Source organism: Triturus cristatus, chromosome 5_2, assembly GCF_964204655.1.
Source record: "Triturus cristatus chromosome 5_2, aTriCri1.1, whole genome shotgun sequence".
In the NCBI taxonomy this organism is placed as follows: domain Eukaryota; kingdom Metazoa; phylum Chordata; class Amphibia; order Caudata; family Salamandridae; genus Triturus; species Triturus cristatus.
Genome location: NC_140588.1, coordinates 472712647 through 472726756, shown reverse-complemented (window position 1 = coordinate 472726756; position 14110 = coordinate 472712647). Strand labels below are relative to the sequence as shown.

At 41.9% G+C, this 14110-nt stretch overlaps 1 protein-coding gene across 1 annotated transcript in view; it reads right to left on the bottom strand.

The window, feature by feature from the left end:
• Nucleotides 1-14110, bottom strand: part of VPS41 (VPS41 subunit of HOPS complex) — an 828363-nt gene that overhangs the window by 256250 nt on the left and 558003 nt on the right. Inside the window, exon 16 of the mRNA XM_085607440.1 lies at nucleotides 10996-11077. Coding sequence (XP_085463566.1) covers nucleotides 10996-11077 — 82 coding nt within the window. The remainder of the gene's footprint in view (nucleotides 1-10995; nucleotides 11078-14110) is intronic.

Genomic DNA, 14110 nt, shown 5'->3' with positions numbered 1-14110 from the left:
AACTATAAAAGCGCCGTTTCTCGTGCTTTTCAATCTCATGATAGCACTTGAAATTCAATCACCAGCTTCTCTTGGAAGAGCCGACACGAATATTAGTCTTACATTTAGATTTCGAACACATTACACGGTTCTGCAGTGACATCTACTGGCCCCATCATGAATGTCAGACACTTCCTGATTATTTAGGCTGGGTTTAGAATTCCTATCTACATGAATATCAATACTCTGACTTTACCTTTTTCCAATTACCAGGCGTGGTCACTCCCCACCTTGAATATTTCCTAATTCCAGAACCTCGCCCTTAATTGCGCTTTTTCTTCGGCATCCATACCTGTCTTTGCCTCCATTCTTATTGTGCTTCTTACCATGTCTTCTCCCAAGCCCACCTTCTTGCCCCCGGATCCTGCCCTCTCTTGACATGGCCCTAACTCGTGGAGCATTTCATATCCGTCTAACCTTTCTTAAAACGCCTAGAAAAATTTCAAACACAAGTTATTGAAACTTCACCCTGAAACGCTAATAGATGATACCTACTACAGCTTGTCTTGTCCAATGAAAACTGATTTTCTTTTCCACTCCAAACGCCCCACTAAATGGAAAAACACTTTCTTTCTCCACATTCCTATCACCAAATCTATCAAAATCTCATAAGGAATCAAACTGTCGACTACCCCATCCCTCGCCATCATCGGGGAAATCGATATTTCTATATTCAGAACTGGTATCATCCTGATTCAAGCATCTAATATCCACCTCAACATTTTTGACAGACATTTCAGCACCTTGGGCTATCAAATCTCTCAGCTGATTCATAATCCCTCAACATCTCAACTGCCTTGCGCCCATGTGTCTTTACCCTCTACCTGCATTCAGGTCCTCCTTCCCCTGCCCCTCCCAACCTCATTCATAGTCTCAAACGGGGCCCCTCACCTCCTCGGTGAACCCCCAGCTCCCGCTCTCCCTAGTCCAGTTGATCTCTCTCCTACTCTTTCCATCGATCTCACCCCTCCTGTCCCTACCATCTTTCCTGACTCTCCCCCTATCTCTTCTACTACTCACTTGCCTCCCCTTGGGCCTCCCTCTGCACTCGCCTCCATGTCTAATTCTCCGACTCCTTCTCTTACCATCGACCGAACCCCGCCTGTCCCCTCCATTAGCCCAGATTCTCCATCGCACTCCTTTCTTACTCAATTGCCTCCTCTTGGGACTCCTACTACTATCTCCTCTAGATCTAATTCTCCAACACCTATTCTTATAAACAACCAATCCCCTCCTCTCCCTTCCTTCTTCCCAGATGCTCCCTCCTACTCTTTTCCTACGGACTCACCTTCCCTGGGGTCTCCCTCTGCACTCTCCTCTTTGTATAATTCTCCGGCTCCCAATGACATCCTTCCCTAGCAATTCGATGTGGTTTACCCCTGCAAACCTCCCTCCCTCTCTCGCTCTCCCTATGCTTCCCCTGACTTTATGACATTGCCGAAGCGTGACCTGAAGCACTCCACGCAGAATCCGCGTAATACCTGTCCGAACACTGTTCTGACTCCCTCCCCTGTCCTTTCTCACCTTCCACTCGTTGGATTGCCTTCCCCTGGCATCACTGACCCCACTTCATCCCCTTCCTCCTTCTCTGCGGGTCTCCCCCCTAATTTTTTTGCCGAGACACTTATCAGCATGGAACACAAACTCACTGTTATGACCACTGAATTAACAAAACTCAGAAGGGATTTCTCCAATCTTAACTCCAGGGCTTGCCCCATTTTCTATGATACCTCTCACTCGGATTCTCGTATCTTCTTCCTACATTACAGATAGCCGACCACACCCCTTAGCAGTCGCGCACACACGCCTCACTGTGCTGCTTGCTACCTCTCCACTGCTGACCTAAATGACTTGTGCAACTCCTATTTACCTAAGCCTCCGATGACGAATCACCTTCCTCACTCCAGCATCCCAGTAATTGTGGGCGTAAACAGATTTCCTTTTACTGCCATCTCACCTAGACCTCCAGCCCAACTCACCACCATGCACTCTCTTAAACCTGCTCAGGATTACCCCAAACCCCTATCTTGCATGCTTGTTAACTGAAGATTGGCAGTTCTACATGCTACTGAAATTGCAAAAACCATCCTTAGTGAGGCTGTAGACATTGCCTTTCTCACTGAAACCCTGGCTCAATGACCGCTCTACAGCCATTCTTGACTTTCTCACCCCACCAGGTTACTCCATCATTAGGAAGGACAGACCTGGCAGAATAGGAGGTGGACTAGCCATAATCTATAAAACTGAATTTTATTTCACCCTTATTAAGAACATTGACCACATGACATTTGAATACCTTGGCGTTGAACTCGCTGTCAAAGGCTCACCCCTGATTAGACTACATAATATCGACCACCCTCTGGGTGAAACTCTCCTCTTCTCTGAGGAATTATCCGACCTTCGCACCCACTTCTCCGTTTCGGTCTCCAAAAATCTGTTATTAGGAGATTTTAACATCCACTGGAATAACTCAATTGATCTCACGGCTAGACGCCTCACTAACTTTTTGGAGATGAACAACCTTAAGCAACTATGCCACAATCTCACTCATATCAAAGGGGCCACACTTGACGCTATTATCTCTAACACTGACTTGGTCTCCCTGACCAACATCATCCCCATCGACTGGTCCGACCACCATCTCATTCTGTTCAAAATCGCAACCAGCGCCCCACTAACCCCCAACAGTTAACAACAAACCCAAAATGTGGTACAGAAACCTTAAGCAAGTCCCTCAAAGTGAACTAGAGTCTAAACTTCAAGCTCAACTTCAACTCATCCCTCTTTCTCAAAACGCTAATGAGCTCACCGAACATTTCAATAAGGCCATTTGAGATGCCCTGGATCAATTCGCCCCACTCAAACTTAAACAACAAAGAAAAATCTAATCTAAATCTTGGTTCAATCCTGAACTTAATAATGAAAGAAGACAACTCTGACTATCTGAAAGAAGATGGAGGCACCACCCTCCACCCTCTCTTGCCCTCCTCAGATCGGCAATAGCAACTTTTAGGAAGCACTTCTTTCTTTCTCGCACAACTTGATCGTGCCAAAAACAGGTCCAGAGAACTCTTCAATATTGTCAGAAAACAAACGTCATCTGCCCCTCCAGAGCTGAAAGCCTCAATTGAAAGATGTGAGGAAATTGCCAATTTCTTTTCGGAAAAAATTATCAAAATTGATCAATCCTCCCTTCGAACTCTGGCCCTGCCCAACCCACAAATGGACATAGACGTTCCTCCATTCTCGACACCGTCCATCCCGCCCAATCCTCCCACTCAAATACCCACTACTTCTACTTCTGGCGACATCCTTCCAATTTGCAACTGAAAAATAACGCCTCCTGGTCTAATTTCCATCCTAAGACTGAGCTCGAAGTCTTTAATATCATTTCAAAATTAAAGCCGACCTCGCACACCAAAGATCCTCTCTCATCTATCCCAGTTCATAACCTTAACCACATTATCGCCCCATGTTGGGCTAAAATCATTAACACCTCTTTTGCCACTGGTTGCGTCACTGACCTCCTCCAACTAGGGCAAATCACTCCCATCCTTAAAAACCCCACGGCTGACCAAAACGATCCTAACAACCTCCGCCCCATCTCCAACCTCCCACTATAAGCTAAAACCCTAGAAAATGTGCTTTACTTCAATTGGATAGCCATATAAGCAAATTCAACTTACTTGACTCCCTTCAATCTGGTTTCAGGGAAGGCTGTAGCACAGAAACTGCCATGCTCAACATTTTTGATGACATTCACTGCTCCCTCGACAATGGAGAGGCTTGCCTTCTTGACCTCTCTACAGCATTCGATACAGTCAATCATCCTTCCTTACTGGAATTGCTTAATGCTCGCTCTGGCCTTAATGGCTTGGTCCTCAATGGTTCACTTCCTACCTCCAGCACAGAACATAACAAATAAAAATCAACTTCTGCCTCTCCAATCCTACCCCCATCTCCCTGGGTGTCCCCCAGGGTTCAATACTCTCCCCCCCTCTCTTTAAACTCTTTATGGAACCCCTTACTCTCATTTTGAAACAAGCCAGAACCGACTATCACCTCTATGCTGATGACACCCAACTCTACTATAAGATCAAATCCCATTCTGATGTACTTCATTTAAACAACACTCTGAGCAAGATTCAATCCTGGTTCTACACCAACCATCTTAAACTGAACCCTAACAAAACGGAAATTATTCTTTTCTCTCCTAAAAGCAACCATCTCCCCATACAAGGCTGGATCTCTGACCTCAACCCCCTCAACTTTCCGCTCACCTTATCTAGCTCAGTGAAATTCCTGGGCTTCATTCTTGACAAACATTTGACCCGGAAGGACCATATCGGCCAAAGAAGCACTGTTCACTCTCAGGCACCTCAAGAAAATCAAACCCTTTATCCCTTAAGATTACTTAAAATGAGTCATACAATCACTAGTCGTCTCCAAACTTGACTACAGCAATGCTATCCTCACTGGAACCCCTAAAGTCCACCTAGCCCCCCTTAGAGCTGTGCTCAACTTGGCGGCCAGGCTAATTACCAATTGTAAATGTTTCAACCACATCACGCCTGCCCTCAAATCCCTCAATTGGCTGCCCATCAAAGGGAGATGCCTTTATACGACCGCCTGCATCATGCACAAAGCTCTCCACCAACAATCCCCTTCATACCTAACAAACAAACTCAAAAATGCGTGCTGCTCCAGACTGATGAGAAGCTCCACTGTGCTTCTTCTCGTCCCCCGTTACTAAAAAAAAAATCCACCCAATCTCGCTCCTTTTCTGGGAATGCTCCGAACATCTGGAATGCCCTCCCGAGGGACCCGCGCTGCAACCCCTCCTACCTTAGCTTTAAAAAAGACCTAAACTATCACCTTTTCAACAAATATTGGAGTCTTTAATTGCCGTGCTGTCCTGGCTTTGCGTATCCCCCGCATTGGTTATCTTTCCACATACCTAGCTCTCTTTTCGCTCTACTGTTTACTCTTACTTTTATGTATCCTGATCTTAGCTCGCCTTGGTTCGCAGCTACCCTAGCAGCTCCATTCTTCCATGCTGTTTAGCAGCTTGTTGGACACTCTCACGTGTCTTCACCCCCCCTTTCCTTCCCCTGCCACCTAAATCTTTAGCTTGTTATTCCTAGTTGATTTTCTTTTTTGTGCTCTGAGTCATTGTTCTCCACCATTGCATTATTCAGATGTTTTAACCTATGAATCACTCGGAACTCTGCCACCCTTGACTTACGGATTGTTGTGCTTCCCTTGATTTGTTATTTTTTGCTCTGAACTACTGCTTTCTTTTTCTGGTTTTGCTCCTGCACATGTAAAGCGGTCTGATGCCTCTGGGTCTAGCCAGCGCTATATAAAACCTTACAAATAAATAAATAACATAAATAAATCATTACATAAACTAACCATTCGACACATATTTATACTGAAGTACTGAAGTTGTCTTTGCTCTGGACTGTTAGCGCAATGCCATTCATGCAGTGAGTGGATGGCTGGAGAAAACTATAGACCTGTCCAAAATTGCACCAATACGTAGTTCTAAAGTGCTAGTGTAATCTGGATAAACCTATATGATCCAGCATCAAATATTCAATAACAAACTCTGTGGGCCATACTGCACTTCATAAACCCTGCCTTGTACTAGTACCACTTTGGCTTCATACTTAAAACACCTTACTCTTTAATCATGTTTCTCTATGTACAAAATAGTTGCTACAGATTTTTGTATGCATCAAGGAATCTTATTAGTAATACTTAAAAAAGAGATATATCCTCAGGGCTTAAAATTACATTCAATCTGTGTGGGTGATGAAAAATGAAGAAAAGTATTTATAAATAAAATGGTAATAATAGCATATAAATATAAACTATAAATGTATTAACTGAAGAGCTTGGAATTGAATTTCTACAATACACTGCGTGCTTTTCGAGTGAACATTGACAATGGCCCAGGTAGTTCACTCACTGGGAATGGACACTGTGCGCATGCGTAGAGAAGGTGAAGAAGAGATAGGACTGGCAGAAGGAAGAGTAGTGTCTACAATCCACACATATTGGCGCAAACAGAAAACAATGCTGCTGCAAGGGATGCCATCTTTGTAAGCGAAACAATGGCCATTTGTTCACATTCTGCGCTGTTGGAAGCACCAGGACCTGGGCACTAATGATTTTGTGTAATATCCTCTGCATTCTTTTTTCTCATATCAATTCTTTTTCTGTATGCTTCAATAATTAATAAGGCATTGTTTAATCGGCTCTAAACTATATTTAAATTGGTTTCTTATTCTAGTTGATATTTCAATTTATATCTTAAGAAGGAGAAAATACGCTTTTCTTGTTGAGTTTCTCATTATAATTATCGACCTTGACATAAAAATATCAGTAATTTCGGCACAATACATGCCAAGTGGTAACCTTAGCTGCTGTATTATTGTCTATATAACAAATGACCTATCCACTGCCCGTTATGCCGTCTGGTGGGTAGGGCAGCAACAAAGGACCTCCACTCCTGTTTGTCTTGGGCATGTTTGCGTAGGCACCCCATCCATGGCTCATGGTCTTCAGTACTATTTCCACAGTTCGCCTCCAGGTCGACCAACTATCATGCAATTGATGAAAGTAGGTTTATTCTTCAACGTGCTTACAAGCATTGTTGCACGTCTGGCAACTGTTTTGGGGCTGCCTGCAATCAGATTACAGGTGACTGGATGTTTACGTCAAAGAGTACTCATAAGCAGTATGCCTGCGACCTCATTTGGGTACTGAATCTCAGTTCAGTAACCACAGGGAAAGATTTTAAGTAAAACGTTTATATTTTAGCAGTTCATATCACTTTTCTGATAGGGAAAATAACCTACTTAGGTTTTTCCTGTCATCTTTTGACAAGATGCTTTTGGGTAGAGTTTGTTTACTTGCAGTTTTCATTTTTACATCGAACCTAATTTACAAGGACTGACTTCGATAACTTTCTGGCTCATTCTCCAGTCTAGGGTCTGAGGGTTCTTTTAAGTTTTAAAATAGTTTTGTTGCTTTAAAACATTTAGTTAGGGGAAGCATGATATTCATCCAAATCCTGAATGTAAGTGCCTACCAATTCCAAATCTTTAAACTATTTATTTATTTTAAAGAGCTCACAAGGCCCAAGATCACCAGCTTGCTTAGCACACAAGACTGCACAGAAACACACACAGTAACATGATCACTGTGAAGCTAGGACATTAACATCAAGTTACCGAAGTAAAGGCTGCCTGAGAAAGCTATGTGGTGCAGGATCCATCCATCCATCCATAAGCAGAATATAGTGAAAAATAAATGGGGTTTAAGAGAGGTACAACACAATAAGCAACGCCGAGGCATGAGTTTATGTACAGAGAAAAATAACTCGGAAGACAGACCTATCATCTGTTCCTTCAGCTACACACAAAACATTATTGGGCTTGACAAGGCTAACTATGAAAAAGAACATGCCAGTTTACTTCACCAACATTGGCTTCTATTAGTCTTCATCACCTACAAAACACAAACCAATCCCGTCAATGTGAAAAAAGGCAAATCAACTGATATTGGTACTCAACACCACAGGGACTTGTGATATGATCCCTTAATTCCCTAGCTCGGTACCCAAAGTTCCGAGAATTTGGAAACATTGACAAACCAACTACTCAGAAAATCACTGCATGAAATACAACTAACATAAAGAAACAAACTGGTTAAGGTACGTTTGTTCTTCTCATCTCAGAACCACTAATTCTCAGTGAATATTTCCAGTTAACAAATATTATCATGTTATAACAAGGCTTTCAATGTAATTACATCATCCTCACATTATGTAGATCACTCAATCAACTGGTCCCTGTGAGCAATATTTTTATATTGAAAAACTCCAAAATAAATAAACTGAGAAACCAACAGAAGAAAACAGACCTAAGAAGATCTATAATTCAGGCCAATCTGATCATTCTCCTCAATCATATTTGTCTACTGGTGAATTGCTTGAACTAAATGCACAGTATTTTTTAATATTTAATAATTATGCAATAAAATAGAACAAAAGGAAAAATCATTCGAAACAATCCACACACTAGTGTCGAGGTTGCTTCTGTTTTGCCCTTTGCAGGTCAAACACATATACCCCTATGTAAGCTCCACAGATATGGTGTAGACAGTGGAGTACTCAGGAACGAGGTTTCAGATACCCTAAGCCTGATAGCATGCAGCGTTGGTGCCTGCAATTCACACAGAACATCTACGTAAACCTATATTCTTAAGAGTCTATGCTTTTTAGCACAAAAAGACATGCACCTCTGAGATATACTGGATATGTCTCCCATTAGCAAGAATACCTTAATGAGATTTTTTTCCAACTCAGCAATTTTGCAGGGAACTGGTCTAACAGTTTTTACACTAAGGGCCTGGCTTAGATCTCGGCGGACAAGTTAATCTATCACAACGTTGACTGATATTCCGTTCACTATAAATCCTATAGGATATTATGGGAGATATATTTCAGCAGACGGGATATCTGTCGCTGTTGTAACGGAGTAACCCGTCCGCCGAGACCTAAATCACGCCCTTAGCTACTGGAGCAGGTGTGTCCCAAATGCAATGGTATACTACAGCTGCAAATTTAGAGGTATAGTTTTCACACCTTTCTCGCTTTAAAAGTGACTCCCCATCAATAGTGATCTCAATAACGTGCTCTATTTTATCATGAACATCGCCTGCAACAGGCAGCAGGGACCGAATGCTTTACAATAATGGTTCGATAATAAGTGCTACACACTAGAAGAGATATCAGCTAGAAACATTACAAACTGGCATTGTTTGGCGAAGCCTTGGAACACTGAGTCTCCACGCAAATGATCAATTAAGTTATCAAATCACTCTTCCCATTCCTTGGCAATTTGGCATCAGGACAGAGATGGCAACTTTGATGGTCAAGCACAAAATTTACTATATCATCAACAAGGCTGACCCATGGATCCTGGCTCCACTGAACCCTTCAGTAGCTATTGGCCAAACTGCTGAATATATTGTAGCACAAAACTGGCCTTGCTTTTAAATCCTAACCCAGTTCTCATCTCACCTTCTTAAGCATATTACCTGGTAATAAAAATGGCAATAGCTGCTCCTTCATGTCCAGCATGGTCTGTGGTGTGTCCCAATGTTCAATATTAGCACCTCTTATACATAACCTCTTTCTTCAAACTCACTCCGATATTCTAGATGAGTATGATGTTGATATCCACCAATACGCTGACAATACACAGCTATATTTGAAGACATTTACCTAAAGAACATTCTAACAATGAAGGCCTGCCTCTCAAAAATTTGATGGGGTACGTCAAACAATTTCCTCCTACACAATCCCCAAAAGACAGAACTTTTCCCTCATCACCTCAAGCAACAAAAATGAAATAGGCAAAGCTCTACTAAATGACCTCTCCTCTAAAAACATCTTGTCCATCACCTCATTTTCCATAAAATCCTTGGGATTCACTATTGAGAGCACCCGGACTCTAAATCACAAATCAAAAAACTCTATTTGTTCTTAGGAAGGTGTGTGTTTTGCTTCTGAAAGATGGAGGTGTGAGAGTTTGTTGTGCTGAGTAGTTTAATAAAGTGAGAGGAATGTCTGAAAACATTGTGCGGGAGTGTAGTTCTGACGACAGATTTTATGTTGGAGTTTGGTTAAGGGAATTTTTAGCTGAGGTGATGTACAGGTAAACTTTCCATTTTGTTTCGCACCTTGAAAATATAGACTTAGGGATGATGGGGAAGCCCTTTGTGAAAGAAGCTTAGGCTTGGTGCCATAGCTGTTGCATGAATGGGCATCCATGACTACATGTGCTGCGTACTTCAAAAGGTCAAGCAGGCCGCAAGACTTTCATATCTTGGTCTTCTGTGGAGTGGTAGTCACAATCAAATTGTTGTCTTTTTTTCACATGAGATGTGGGTGAGCCTCGTGTCTTAACCTTTCACAGAGTGTCTATGACTGCTAATGGAGTGTAGAGAATCCTGTGAGTCCCCACTCCCTGTATCTCTGAATTGGTGACCAGAATGCTAAAAGTAAATTATGTATTATAATGTTGGTGCAAGGGCTGGAGTGGAAGCTAGGAGAGAGTTCCAATTGAAGCGAGGATGGAACCCTGACAAGATCTAATGGCTATTGCTGTAACTTAAAAAGCCAAATATGAAATATATAACTTACCTCCTACCTGAGTGGCTCCAGACTCATGAATGAAAAGTCTGCCCCCCTGCTTCAACACTGGACCAACCCACAAATTCCATACTTCACACCCTGAAGATTATAAAAAAGGTCCTAACGCCGATCATCTCAGAAAGGTTGCCCACAAATTAATCAGGTCTTGCATGAACTATGGCAATTCTATTCTTGCTGGAGTTCCCCCCATCTTCTCTTGCCTTCATCAAGGCGGTCCTCCATGCCACAACTCAGCTGATCTCACACACAGAGGTCCCAAGAGCAAGAACTATCTCTTCCTACAAACACCAGCCTTGGGCAAGTCCTTAGCTCAAAAACAATTATTCTTTGGCACCAATCCTAGGTTTTGGAACTCTCTTCCTCCTTAACTCATAACTCAATTAGATCTGCTAACCTTCAGAATGTTTCTAAAAATCCATCTGTTCGGCTCTCCTGAATTAATCCTCAAACTCTTTGCCTAGTGCTTTCAGTTTGCCTTATGCTTTTAGCTTCTTCTCTCTAACTATTACTTGTATTCCTGTAGTCCACACTTTACAACTTATTTGTTACAGAAGTGCAAACGCAAATTATAAATAGGCAATTAAACAGATTTTATCAACCTACCAATATCCCACCGCTTTCATGCAATAACCAATTCTTTAGCAAGCATACTGGCCTTTGTCTCTTAGTGTAGCTACAGAAGAGAAGTACATAATTCATTTCAATACAAGCATGTTGTCACTAACTTTGAGTTGACCAATTTTCTTGAATCTGTAAACTTCGTCTTCCCAGAGTTTCATATTTTTTCCAAGTATCTTTTGGCATTTTCTGAAAAGAAAGTATATGGTACGACAGTCCGTAGTAGCAAAAACACGCAATTCCAAAATACATGCATTGCAATTTGTTTGTCTAATACATGAATTGCAAATGTTTAGCAATATGACAGAGACATTACAAACATTTAGAGGCTGACTCAGAGTTTGGTGGATGAGTCGCTCTGTCACAAATGTGTTGGATATCTCATCTCCCTAATTACAAGTGTCAAAGGATATAATGCAGTTGTAATTAGGAGGATGTTTGTGACGGAGTAACTCGTCCGCCAAGCTATAAATCAGGAACTTAGATACAAAGAGATTTTTGCTTATATCAATTTAAAAACTTCACATTTTATATACATCTTGATTTTCATTACTACAAGCATTAAACATAATTATTTTTGTCAACTTGAAAGTGGCAATAAACCTGCACACCCAAACATTTACATTTTTGTTATGTTAAGGTGTGTGTTGTGTAACGTTTTCCACTTAAGTGGCCTTGTGGCACTGAGAGATAGGAATAGCCCCAAACAGATAGATAACTAAAGAATACCCACGAGGGGCCACATTACACATAAAGAGCATTTTCATTGTTTGCACTGGGTGCACCATTGAAAAGGTGCGGCGGGTGCAAACAGTGAAAATGCGCCCCATTACGATTATTGCGCTGCCCCTAGGGCAGCCGCGAACTCGTGCTGCTCTCATGGCAGCGTATTTAGGTGAAAATCAGAGCGGCTGCTTTTCAGCCACTCCGTGTTTTTACAGTGCAGGCGGCAACCCGCCAGAACTTTTGAAGGGGATGTCTGGGGGGTTTATGGGACCCCTTTACTCCTGCCAGAGGGCTGCCATCAGGGAGTATGTGTTCTGCTTTACAAACAAAATCTCTACCATTAGAAACGCACTCACCAACCTACTTGATGCTCACCCTCCGGCTCCTTTCCCTTTTTGCACACTGATCGACCTGATCGCTTTACCTCGGCCTCTCTGACAGAACTCATCCCTATCCATTGGAATGCCAACCCACTTTGCACCCCAACTAACCAACTGACAATTTCTCCACCATGTAACTAATGGTGGCCCTGCCACAACAGCAGTGAAGGGGGTTTTATATTTTATTTGTACATATTCATTATTAGCCTTGCAATTTCGAGAGTTTGGCCACAATTGTGATTTGTTGTCTTAGAGAGTTTTGTAAATTATTGTGCCTTTGAGCGTCAGTTGTTGCTTTCATGGGTTCATACATTTAAATTGCTTTTCTTTTTCTTTTCTAGTGGTTGCACTATTCTAGCAGTACATGGAAGATTCTGGGCTCCATTTTCATCATTCTAATTGAATGTGAAAGCACTGGCACCTTAACAATGATCTCAACCCATGCCAGTATCTTGTTGTTACGTTGCCAAAGCAGGCACGTCTCTTGGTTTTGGGTAGAGCATATAGACTACATTTCGGCTTCTTCTTTGCCACTACTAGGTCTACAACGGAGAGACGGTTATTTTAGATACATTAAGTGCTTATGCATATTAGACGCCTCCTTGTTGCACTTGGGCCAGGTTTAGAGATTGCTGGAGGGGCTACTCCGTCACAAAATATGACGGATATCAGGTCTGCAGTTTCACAAGTGTATTACATTCAATTGCACTTGTAATACGGCCAAATAGATATCCATCACGTTTGTGACTGAGTATCTCATCCACTAAAGTCTAACTCAGGCCCTCTGTCTCTAGGCCTCTCGCTGCACTGCATATTGCTTCTTATGCGGAGTTATCCTGCATGCTAATTGACTCAAGGTCGCTTTGCAAATACAGGTTGGAATGTCATGGTCTCATTATTGACCCGAATCTAGATATCCGTCACGTTTGTGATGGAGTATACCATTTCCGCCACGTTTGTGACTAAGTATCTCACTTACTAAAGTCTAACTCAGGCCCTCTGTCTCTAGTCCTCTCGCTGCACATTGCTTCTTATGCAGAGTTATCCTGCATGCAAATTGACTCAAGGTCACTTTCCAAATACAGGTTGGAATGTCATGGTCTCATTATTGACCCGAATCTAAATATCCGCTTAGTCATCGACATGTGGCTGAATTGGCTCCAGAAATCCGTGAACCTGTTGCACCTAATCACAAATGTAGACAGAGTAGGTAAGGAGACAAATATTTCTGTCATTTCTTGTCCACTGTTTTTGGAAGCAGGGATCTAAATGCTTCTTCTTGGCCTCTTCTCTCCTGCTACTATAAAATGTATGCTAATTTATCAGCCCCAAAATGTATTAGGTAACTTTATTGAACTATTTGTGCAACTACTTTTGCCTATGTGTTTTCAGTCCATTTTATACAACTGCGTGATTTACATTTGAGCTTCAAAAATAATCAGTTACAATATTTCCCAGTTCATTGACACCTGCCCTATCTTGTAGACTACTGTCTGCCCAATGATTGGCAATGTTATAGAGGGTGGCACTGGCTTATTGGTTATTTTAAGGCCATTGCCCAATGAACACATTACTTTTTCATCTAATAAATCCTTACATTTTCAACGAGCAATATCCTTCGCCTACCTGCTCTCGTAAGAACAGACAAAAGAAAAACAGGCCTGCAAATGTTATGAATTCCATTCGAATAATAAAACTCCATAAATATTGAATAAAATCCACAAGAGGCCTATTATCAAACTACAATTTCCTCTGTCTCTAATTACACTAACGAGATTTTTAGAATCTTAAACACTTTCACTTCTTCAAGAGCCAATTCTACCTTATGGAGAACTTCTGAAGACTTGAGTGATCAGCCCTCTATCATTCATGATAAAACCGAATTCTTGCTGAAAACGTTTTCTTCATCAATTTCCAACCATTCAAATATTGACCAGCAAAATCTATTCAGACACCCACCATACCGTGAAAATACTTAAAAGCTTTAGCTCATTGATGAAACCACCATCAACAGCCTAATGTAATATTTCTTCGACTGAAGGAATGGACCCCTCTGATTGGAAACAGACTGGAGAGTAGGCCCATCTGTACTGGTGACCTACAGGTTAATCGAACT